The sequence below is a fragment of the Eretmochelys imbricata genome, chromosome 11 (genome assembly GCF_965152235.1).
Source record: "Eretmochelys imbricata isolate rEreImb1 chromosome 11, rEreImb1.hap1, whole genome shotgun sequence".
Taxonomy (NCBI): domain Eukaryota; kingdom Metazoa; phylum Chordata; order Testudines; family Cheloniidae; genus Eretmochelys; species Eretmochelys imbricata.
Window position 1 is genome coordinate 59793140 of NC_135582.1, and position 12252 is coordinate 59805391.

The window sequence follows — 12252 nt, forward strand, 5'->3', positions numbered from 1 at the left end:
ACAGACTCCACGAGCAGATTGGTATTACCAGAGAAGTGACCATGAGGGCTCAAACTTTAGAGAAAGTAGTACCCATATATTTTTCTTAATAATTGGTTGGTTAGGTGAATTTGGCAATTACTTGAGAGAGCAAGAACTTAACTAGGACCTTACTACAGAAAGTAAGACACTGTACATTGATACTGACTGAAATCAGCTGGATAATTTAAGTGGAAATGAACAAGTTATGACACCTGAAATCATGCTTTATAGACAACAGCCAGCAATATTAGATGATGCTCACGATACCTTTATTAAATATTTCTTGATATTTTCATATTTCTCTAGTGTGAAGGCACCAACATGTTGTGGAATGAACTCTAAACTCTCCAGTGTCTGAGTGTGTGAACGACTCAATAGTTCTGGGCTGTAGAGATATAAGGACAGAGATATAGTATGGATTATACATGAAATAGGTACAGTACATGTGCATATATTTAATCAGATTTTACAGTCTAAAGATATATGACATTTTTTTTTTAATTATATGTCTTAAAGTGTGGTGGGAGGATAAATGGTATATTAGGAAACACTTCCCTTCTCAAACCTCTTAAATGTTGACACTATTGTTCACACTGAACTTTCTTGCTCCTTCTGCATCTAATACATGCAAATGTGCCTATCACCACTTGAACAATATTGCCTCAATTTCATCTCTGCTGAAGTCCTCATCCATACTTTTATCTCTTCTCAACTCTGCTACTGCAATTTACTTCTCTGTGGCCTTCCAAAAATCTCACCTCTACAGAATCCAGAATGTGCAGAATGCTGCTGCCCACTTTGTCATGTCTATGAAACAACATGACTTCACTATATCTCTTTGGTAGAAATATCCATGGAGTTGAACACTGATTTCAGTATCATGTTCAAAATGGCTACTTGTGGCTACTTGTCTGAAAAACCCTGCATAGATTTGCTCCAGCTGTCTCTTGGATCTCTCCCACCTTCATCTAATGCCAACTTCCTCTTTTCCTTTGCACAATTGACACACTTGGTACAAGAGCCTTCCCTAAAGCTCTTTAAAGCCTTTCTGTACCTATTTTCTTTATTAGTGATCTCCAAATTTCAAATCTTCTCCCTAGCTTCTACCTCAGCGTCTCTTCTCCGCAGCTTTTATTTCTTATTTGAACTTTTCAAATACATTATGAATTATTCTGAGAAGTATAAAAGTTGGATTATGTTCTGTACTAACTAAATCCTCTATTACAGAGTTTTTACTTCACTGTCAAGTATCAGGGGGTAGCTGTGTTAGTTATCCACAAAACAAGGAGTCCAGTTGCACCTTAAAGACTAAACAGATTTATCTGGGCATAAGCTTTCATGGGTAAAAAAACACTTTTTCAGATGCAACTGTACTGTATATTTTAAATATACTTCAAAACAGATCATGACTGTTTCTAAACATGATTTAAAATAACTTAAGATATAGACACTTATGTAAATATACAAATATGTTTAAGGAAAATCTAATACATATCAATCTGTTGTGACAGATATGGCACTTTCCCAACATATCCTGGACAAACCTTACTGAATTAAGTTAAAATATCTTAGGAATTCATTTTATTACGAAAGCAAATGTTTATGTATTAGTGTGGGATTGTATGTATGGTCTTTAGTGGTGGGGAGATATGAGTGGGTGGTGTTATGAGCTTCAAAAGGACTCTTAAAAATGAATCAGACAAGACAACTTTCAGTTGAATGGGTACCCCCTAGGAAATACTTGAAGAAGAAGGATGGAATTCTGCCCTCCAGACCCATCCTGAAGAGAAACCCATTGTCTGGCTGATTACCTATTCAGGGTCTCTGCAGATCAAAGACCCAAACTCTATAAACAAAAGATTCAGATTCATAGATGTGTTTCTTCTGAGCTAACAGCTGTTATGAACTTGTGACTCCTTTGTGGGTTTGAAGAACTGTTCACCTGCCACTGCCAGAGCCCTTGTTATAGTTAGGGTAATCTCTGGTAAACATACTAGCATGTAGGTAGGTTCTTTTGTTTGTGATTTTTTTATGTTTTCTCTGTAATGCTTTCACCTTAAGAATAAATATACTTGCTTAGAAAGGGCGGTGTAGCTAACTTATACCTATGGGCAATTATGCGGTTTACAGCCTCTGAGGAGAAAAACAAAGAAGGCCTACTTAGGTAGTCTGACTTGCTGGGGTACTCAGTGAAGGTAGGGAACTGTGCAGCCTGAAAACCGTGCAGTCAGTCAGGAGACAGACATGTCTCTCCACCCAAGAGAGGCAATGACTAGGGAGCTGGAAGCTTATGAGTGGGTACCGATGAAGGACGAGAGGGAGTGAATACAGGTGCAGTTGCCCTGCACTCTGACACCTGTATCCACTCACACATATATTGCAAAATATGTATAACACCATCTGTAATGATCTAAACTATCTCCTACCAACGGATCTGTTCTGAAAAAGAGATTTTGCATTACGAGGTGAAGTTAAACAATGCACTTCTTTGAGATATCTGTAGTTAATGAAAATTTCAGAAGTTTTCCTAGTCTTCCCTTGGTGTGATCCCAGCTTCTTCTGAAATAATTTCTTCATCCTGGCTACTATACTTCTGGACACTAACCTGTCTTTGTGTTGACGGCGGTTGGTGGTCAGAGCCACAGCAATGCTGTCCCAAGCCTTCCATCTGTCTCCCTGGCCTGGATTCTCACAACCCAGCTGGTGCCAGCATTCTTCAAACACTGCCTTCCATTTCTCATCAGCAGGCACGGCTAGGTTTCCAAGCTTCCTCCTGATAAAATCATCACCAAATGCCACTCTGATTTCAGACAGTCTTGGAACACAACCCAGTGTGAAACTGTACCTAATTATATCTGTGTGCTTGTAAGATATTCACACTTGTTTGAGGAAATCTGAACATTTAAGATTATATGAATATTAAGTCTTGTGTCTAATGTTATTATTGGACCATTGTAAACTGACCTGGTATATAAAATATCTTTTCTGTTAAGCGTTAGGATTGAATCTAGAACTACTCTGATCTAGAGTAGTTTGACTATCAAAAGTTTCTGAAGAGAGTTCATTTAAGGATTAGCATGGCCCTTATGTTTCTCACTGCAAAGAGAAGCCTTGAAATGTACAGCAATCTGTGTACCTAATAACATTAACAGATTAAACAGAAACTGATACCCCTTCCACAGCTAGAAATGTCAGTCTCTACTCTTTTTAATAGTGTCTTCCTATGAGACACATAATCTGTTATAATATGGAACACATGTGGTTCCTCAAATATGCATTGCTTTGATGTAATAAACGGTTTTGAGACAAAGGAATGTGCTGCATTTGGCTGTGTCTACTTTCACCATTATTGATACTCCCAGAAAAAAGCCTGGAGATCCCCAGAATGAACAAAAGTTACCAGTGATCGACAGTTGTATACAGATTTATGTATAGCCATTAAGATGTTATCGATACGGATAGTTTTTTTATTAGTATTCAATTTATTTCACAGCACTTGAGAACTAAGCACAATGAGAACTGCCAGCACTTTGACTGAAACTTTGTCTAGTTTCATACTATCACAAAAGGTGGGCGCTAGCCCTTTTCACAACGATACCAATAGATTACAAACATCAAGGCAACTTGGAAAAAAAAAAAAAAAAAAAGAGATAGAACTCTTGTTGTTTCACAGCCAGTCTTCACAAGTGTGTACATACATTTATTCATAGACTCCCTACTGGGGTGAAAAGCAGACAGCTAGCTAAGATTGCAAGTGTTCAGTTCAGCAGGGATGCCTGTTTAACTTTGCAACTTAGGTTGTAGGTGTCAGTGCTGTCAAAAGAAACTACCAGTGAATGCTTCAGGAAGCAGAGTGACAAGCCAGCCAAGTAAATACACGTGGGTTATAGTTCTCATTCTAACATACATTTCTGAAATTTCAGAGTGAGCTTTAGTGATCCTGAAACTGAAGAATCTATAATACAAGTATAACCAGGCACAGTGCTAGTAAATACTGTGAAGCTTCATCCACAGCTCTGCCAATGAATTTTTGGACAAATGAGAACAAGGATGAAATCAAATGTATCTTCGTTATGACTTAAAAAGAGACTCAAACACAGGTCTTAGAGACAACAAGTCAGCAGACTAACCCAACGTGCCACTTGTTCCTGATGTTTTCTAGAATTAGCTTTGCCAAGGTGTGAAAACACCATTGTTTGTGATCCAGGAGGTTCCCCCAGTACATTTCCAGTTGCTGTTAGCTACTTTCTCTGCACAGCCCTAGTTCTACTAATATGTTGGGTTTTTTTAAAAACAGATTTCTCCACAGAACTAAATGACAGGTCAAAAGGTCTGTGGCCAACAATCCTGCAAATATAAACTATCCCATTCTTTTCCCCTGCAGTCTCTAAACACAGTCATATAACTTGCGTTCTGAAGCGGTCATTATCTTCACCCCCAGCTACTGTTCTTGGGAGAAGAAAGAAAAAACCATGAGAGAAAAGTAAGCCTCCCAAAGTCCACCATCCTGCACCTTGTCTTCAAGGGCCTGCAATTCCTGCTCAGCAATGCAATGCAGTAATGCCATGCCCTGACCCTTCTCCAACCAGAGAGTTGCTGCGAATGACCCTAGAAAAGCTACAGAAAGTCAAAAGACATTGTTCTAGATCAAATGTTTTTTCCTGAACGTAGCTAGCTTTGAATGAGATTGGTAATGAATTTCAGTTACACTCAAACGCACTACTCTATACAATCAGAATAGCAGTGATTCCCCACCCATAACTCACAATGCTTTAGGTCTGTCCTTCTCACTGTCATACAAGCTGGGTTTGAAGTAGGTTCCAGTGATTTTTATCCCAGATCCCCATTCTCCAGTGAAGAGACCTTCAATGTAATCTCCATTTGGCAAGGTCAGGGTTCCCTTGTGGGGGAGAAAGAGAATTAAACTGAATCCCACTGAGAAATGATTCAAAGAAGAGAGAACAAATTTACAAAAAGGTACCCAAAAAGTATAATTACAACCTTTCCACTAAGGGTCCAGTTATCTGAAAACTCTCCTTCATAAATTGTATCATCTTCAGAAAGCAAAATCCCAGTCCCCTATATAAAGGGAAAAAACCCATAATTAACACAACAGAGCAATTATGGACACATGGCATATACAGTAGTCACTATTAAAAAGACCGCATTCTAGGTATAGAGATATCCTAGGAGATCTCAGATTATATCCACTGGCAACTGTTGACTTTTTAAAGTGACAGCTACTATAGGAGATTGCAGTAAAATGTAGACCAGTCATTACAAAGACTATTTTAAAATTACAGGACAGAACTGAAGTGTTAGATTTTGATAGTGATATGTAGAGTGCTGCACAGGATAAACAGCTGGGGAAAAAAGAATATATAGTTTAAGGTCCAACTCACCATCATTTTGTTGTTGCTAAAGGCTCCTTCATAGTACAGTCCAAACTGAGTAACCACAACACCATTTCCCTGGCAGAGGTCATCTTGCCATGTTCCCATATATTTTTCTCCTCTGCAGAAATAGGAAAGTATATCTAGATAAAATAGCCTAATTTTTACAGGAAATAGTGCTTATTATATCTGCTCTCAATTGGGCTCCACTAGGACATTGAAAATGTGATGTCACAAGTTCAGGAAGTCACATGCCATACATTTGAACTCTGTATGGTGTTTTTTAATCTGGTTTAATTAGTTTAATGGAAAGAGGATTCTCACCAGCAGAAATATATATAAACCTTAACTAAAATACTAACTTAACTAAACTAACCTTAACTAAAAATACTCTGAAATGACTGGATGTGGCAAGAGTGGTATTATGAAATTTAGTATTTCAGATGTTCTGGGAGATTTGAGTGTATAAAGAACAGAAAACTCAATAATAATGGGGGATTTCAACTATCCCCATACTGACTGAGTACATGTCAGCTTAGGATGGGATGCAGAGATGAATGTTCTTGACACTATGAAGGACTGCTTCTTGGAGTAGCTAGTCCCGAAACCCACAAGAGGAGAGGCAATTCTTGATTTAGTCCGAAGAGGAGCACAGGATCAGATCAAGAGGTGAATATGGCTGGACCGGTTGATATCAATCGTAATATAATTAAGTTTAACATCTTCATGGGGAGAAAAACAACTCACCAAAAGAGCCCACCACAGTAGCATTTAACTTCAGAAAGGGCAATACACAAAAATTAGGAAGCTATTTAAACAGAAATTAAAAAGGTATAAGTCACAAAAGTGAAAGGCCTGCAACCTACATAGAAACTTTTTTAAAACACCATAATAGAGGTGCAAATTAAATGTGTACCCCAAAATTGAAAAACATAGTAAGAGGATCAAAGAAGTGCCATTATGGGTAAACAAAATGAAAGAAGCAGTTAGAGGCAAAAAAAGTTATCCTTTAAAAACTGGAAGTTAAACCCTATTGAAGAAAATAAAAAGGAGCATGAACACTTGGAAGTCACGTGTAAAAGTATAATTAGGCAGCCCAAGAAAGAATTTGAAGAGCAACTATCCAAAGATTCAAAAACTACAGCAAAAAAAAATTATGTACATCAGAAGCAGGAAACTGCCAAACAAGCAGTGGGGGTCACTGAATGATGAAGGTGCTAAAGGAGCACTCAAGAAAGATAAGGCCATTGCAGAGAAGCTAAATTAATTCTTTGCATAGATTTACACTGCAGAGGATGTGGGGGAGATTCCCACATCTGAACCATTCTTTTAGGTGACAAATCTGAGGAACTGTCCCAGATTGAGGTGTCAGTAGAGGAGGTTTTGATTAAACAAACTGTAATAAGTCACCAGGACCAGATGATATTCTCCCAAGAGTTCTGAAGGAGCTCATATATGAAATTGCAGACCTAACTATGGTATGGAATCTAGCCTTAAAATCAGCTTCGGTACCAAACGACTGGAAGATAGCTAACATGACACCAATTTTTTTATAAAGGCACCAGAGGTGATCCTGGCAATTACAGGCTGGTAAGCCTAACTTCAGTATCATAGAATATCAGGGTTGGAAGGGACCCCTGAAGGTCATCTAGTCCAACCCCCTGCTCGAAGCAGGACCAATTCCCAGTTAAATCATCCCAGCCAGGGCTTTGTCAAGCCTGACCTTAAAAACCTCTAAGGAAGGAGATTCAACCACCTCCCTAGGTAACGCATTCCAGTGTTTCACCACCCTCTTAGTGAAAAAGTTTTTCCTAATATCCAATCTAAACCTCCCCCACTGCAACTTGAGACCATTACTCCTCGTTCTGTCATCTGCTACCATTGAGAACAGTCTAGAGCCATCCTCTTTGGAACCCCCTTTCAGGTAGTTGAAAGCAGCTATCAAATCCCCCCTCATTCTTCTCTTCTGCAGGCTAAACAATCCCAGTTCCCTCAGCCTCTCCTCATAAGTCATGTGTTCTAGACCCCTAATCATTTTTGTTGCCCTTCGCTGGACTCTCTCCAATTTATCCACATCCTTCTTGTAGCGTGGGGCCCAAAACTGGACACAGTACTCCAGATGAGGCCTCACCAATGTCGAATAGAGGGGAACGATCACCTCCCTCGATCTGCTCGCTATGCCCCTACTTATACATCCCAAAATGCCATTGGCCTTCTTGGCAACAAGGGCACACTGCTGACTCATATCCAGCTTCTCGTCCACTGTCACCCCTAGGTCCTTTTCCGCAGAACTGCTGCCTAGCCATTCGGTCCCTAGTCTGTAGCGGTGCATTGGATTCTTCCATCCTAAGTGCAGGACCCTGCACTTATCCTTATTGAACCTCATCAGATTTCTTTTGGCCCAATCCTCCAATTTGTCTAGGTCCTTCTGTATCCTATCCCTCCCCTCCAGCGTATCTACCACTCCTCCCAGTTTAGTATCATCCGCAAATTTGCTGAGAGTGCAATCCACACCATCCTCCAGATCATTTATGAAGATATTGAACAAAACCGGCCCCAGGACCGACCCTTGGGGCACTCCACTTGATACCGGCTGCCAACTAGACATGGAGCCATTGATCACTACCCGTTGAGCCCGACAATCTAGCCAGCTTTCTACCCACCTTATAGTGCATTCATCCAGCCCATTCTTCCTTAACTTGCTGACAAGAATAGTGTGGGAGACCGTGTCAAAAGCTTTGCTAAAGTCAAGAAACAATACATCCACTGCTTTCCCTTCATCCACAGAACCAGTAATCTCATCATAAAAGGCGATTAGATTAGTCAGGCATGACCTTCCCTTGGTGAATCCATGCTGGCTGTTCCTGATCACTTTCCTCTCATGCAAGTACTTCAAGATTGATTCTTTGAGGACCTGCTTCATGATTTTTCCAGGGACTGAGGTGAGGCTGACTGGCCTGTAGTTCCCAGGATCCTCCTTCTTCCCTTTTTTAAAGATTGGCACTACATTAGCCTTTTTCCAGTCATCCAGGACTTCCCCGGTTCGCCACGAGTTTTCAAAGATAATGGCCAATGGCTCTGCAATCACAGCCGCCAATTCCTTCAGCACTCTCGGATGCAACTCGTCCGGCCCCATGGACTTGTGCACGTCCAGCTTTTCTAAATAGTCCCTAACCACCTCTATCTCCACAGAGGGCTGGCCATCTCTTCCCCATTTTGTGATACCCAGCGCAGCAGTCTGGGAGCTGACCTTGTTAGTGAAAACAGAGGCAAAAAAAGCATTGAGTACATTAGCTTTTTCCACATCCTCTGTCACTAGGTTGCCTCCCTCATTCAGTAAGGGGCCCACACTTTCCTTGGCTTTCTTCTTGTTGCCAACATACCTGAAAAAACCCTTCTTGTTACTCTTGACATCTCTCGCTAGCTGCAGCTCCAGGTGCAATTTGGCCCTCCTGATTTCATTCCTACATGCCCGAGCAATATTTTTATACTCTTCCCTGGTCATATGTCCAACCTTCCACTTCTTGTAAGCTTCTTTTTTATGTTTAAGATCCGCTAGGATTTCACCATTAAGCCAAGCTGGTCGCCTGCCATATTTACTATTCTTTCGACTCATTGGGATGGTTTGTCCCTGTAACCTCAACAGGGATTCCTTGAAATACAGCCAGCTCTCCTGGACTCCTTTCCCCTTCAAGTTAGTCCCCCAGGGGATCCTGGCCATCCGTTCCCTGAGAGAGTCGAAGTCTGCTTTCCTGAAGTCCAGGGTCCGTATCCTGCTGCTTACCTTTCTTCCCTGCGTCAGGATCCTGAACTCAACCAACTCATGGTCACTGCCTCCCAGATTCCCATCCACTTTTGCTTCCCCCACTAATTCTACCCGGTTTGTGAGCAGCAGGTCAAGAAAAGCGCCCCCCCTAGTTGGCTCCTCTAGCACTTGCGCCAGGAAATTGTCCCCTACGCTTTCCAAAAACTTCCTGGATTGTCTATGCACCGCAGTATTGCTCTCCCAGCAGATATCAGGAAAATTAAAGTCACCCATGAGAATCAGGGCATGCGATCTAGTAGCTTCCGTGAGCTGCCGGAAGAAAGCCCCATCTACCTCATCCCCCTGGTCCGGTGGTCTATAGCAGACTCCCACCACAACATCACTCTTGTTGCACACACTTCTAAACTTAATCCAGAGACACTCAGGTTTTTCTACAGTTTCGTACCGGAGCTCTGAGCAGTCATACTGCTCCCTTACATACAGTGCTACTCCCCCACCTTTTCTGCCCTCCCTGTCCTTCCATAACAGTTTATAACCATCCATGGTACTAAGTGGCAAGCAGCTTTTTTTTTTTTTTTTTTTTCCGGGTAAATACATTATTGAGCTTCCTCTCTATCATGGCTGTATTTTCTTGAGTGCCAAAGCAAAATATTCCATAGGCAAAATTATATTTGTTTAGTCATCATTGGGCTCCCTTGGTTTTTTTTTCGTTTGTTTCTTTTTTGTTTTTTTTAAAGTCATTTGTAAGTTGGTTTCACTTACTAATTGAAGACCATGAAATCATAGAATCATAGAACCAGTACCAGGCACACTGGTTGAAACAATTGTAAAGAACAGAATTATCAAACACAGATGAACACAGCATGTTGGGCAAGAGTCAACATGGCTTTTGTAAAGGGAAACCATGCCTCACCAACTTATTGGAATTCTCTGAGCAGGGTCAAAGACATGGACAATGGGGATACAGTGGATAACATACTAGGATTTTCAGAAAGCCTTTGACAAAGTCCCTGACGGCTCTTAAGCAACGTAATCAGTCATGGGATAAGAGAGAAGCGAAGTAATCAATCAGGGATCAGTAACTGGTTAAAATACAGGAAACAAAAGGGCAGGAATAAATGGTCAGTTTTCAGAATGGAAAGAAGTGATTAACAGTGTTCCCCAGGGATCTGTACTGGGTCAGCACTGTTTAACATATTCATAAATGATCTGGAAAAAAGGGTAAACAGGGAGGTGGCAAAATTTTCAGACGATACAAAATGATTCAAGATAGTTAAGTCCAAAGCAGACTGCAAAGAGCTACAAAGAGACTCACAAAACTGGGTGACTGGACAACAAAGTGGCAGGTGAAATTGAATGTTGACAAATGCAAAGTATACACAATCCCAACAATACATACAAAATAATGGGGTCTAAATTAGTTGTTACCAATCAAGAAAGATCTTGGAGTCATTGTGGATAATTCTCTGAAAACATCTGCTCAATGTGCAGCAGCAGTCAAAAAAACTAATATTAGGAACCATTAGAAAAAAGGGACAGCGCATAAGACAGAAAATATCATAATGCTACTATATAAATCCATGGTATACCCACACTTTGAATACTACACGCAGTTCTGGTCTCCCCATCTCAAAAAAAAGATATATTCGAAATGGAAAAGGTACAGAGAAGGACAACAAAAATTACAGGGGATACGGAAGGAGAGATTAAAAAGGCTGGGAATTTTCAGTTTGGAGAAGAAAGGACTAAGAGGGGATGTGATAGACAGCTATAAAAATTGTGACTGGTGCAGAAAAAGAATAAGGACGCATTATTTACTCCTTCACATAACACAAGAACCAAGGGTCAACCCAATGAAATTAATAGGCAGCAGATTTAAAACAAACACAAGGAAGTACTTCTTCACATAATGCACAGTCAACCTGGGGAATTCTGTGCCAACTTTGTGGAACTCATTGCCAAGGGATGCTGAAGGCCCAAACTATAATGAGGTTCAAAAAAAAGAACTAGTTAGGTTCATGGAGGATAGGTCTGTCAATGGCTATTAGCCAAGATGGCTAGGGATGCCACCCTGTGCTCTGGAGTCCCTAGCCTCTGATTGCCAGAAGCTGGGACTGGATGACAGGGGGTGGATCACAAAATAATTACCTGTTCTGCTCATTCCCTCTAAAGCACCTGGCATTGGCCAGTGTCCGAAGACAGGATATTGGGGTAGATGGACCATTGGTCTGACCCATTATGTTCTTATTTTCAGAAACTGAAAGTTTTAATAAAGCAGAACACAATAAGCCAACATCTAAGCAAGTAGACCTAAACAACTACTACAGAAGTAACAAGGGAAAAGCCTGCTGGCTGATCTGGATCAGCATAAACTGAGCTTTGGAAAGAGCCACATAAAAGGAGATCCTTACTGATGTGAGGCATGTGCAGAGGGTGAGTGAAGGTTAGATAAAACAAAATAAGATTTCCTTACAATCTTTTTTACCCAGACCTCTTGACTGAATCTTTGATTTCATGACAAACTAACCTGCCCTCACTTGAGCAGTCCCACATTATATACTGGGGTAGGACCAATAAGGAAGGAAGAAGGCAAGTTCCACAGGCTGCAGTTAAATTCAAGAGGGTATGGGGGGTGAAAAAAAACACTGTCAGAATAGTCATTTGGTTCATGGACTAATTATATTTAAAGCAAAAGGCTGAAATAAACCAATCAACCAGACATCCATTTTGAGGGTTCTGCAGTATCAAACAAACATTGAGAAAATAAGAGCCATTTTGAAAGAAAGATATTTTGGATAACAACTAAACCTGATTGCTGTCATAAATAGATTAGAGGATCTGAGTTATTTCTTACACATAAACATATGAATCTTTCAAGGCCACTGAAAGACACACGCAAAGGGGCCTTTCCTTTCCAAGTAAAAGGGATCAGCTTAGACTGTATGAATTTAATTGTATGCTTGGAAGTAGATCGAACACTCTCTTCATTTTTTAACTGTCCATGAAAAGGCATATGGTTTTATGTATTTCATGGTCTTCAATTAGTAAGTGAAACCAACTTACAAATGACTT

At 40.5% G+C, this 12252-nt stretch overlaps 1 protein-coding gene across 5 annotated transcripts in view; it reads right to left on the reverse strand.

The window, feature by feature from the left end:
* Positions 1-12252, reverse strand: part of ALS2 (alsin Rho guanine nucleotide exchange factor ALS2) — a 68618-nt gene that overhangs the window by 15592 nt on the left and 40774 nt on the right. For all 5 annotated transcript variants that reach the window (XM_077829693.1, XM_077829697.1, XM_077829692.1 and 2 more), the window contains 5 exons: positions 5424-5535; positions 5023-5100; positions 4788-4921; positions 2627-2794; positions 289-406 (listed from right to left, as the gene is read on the reverse strand). In XM_077829693.1, the coding sequence (XP_077685819.1) occupies positions 289-406; positions 2627-2794; positions 4788-4921; positions 5023-5100; positions 5424-5535 (610 nt within the window). The remainder of the gene's footprint in view (positions 1-288; positions 407-2626; positions 2795-4787; positions 4922-5022; positions 5101-5423; positions 5536-12252) is intronic.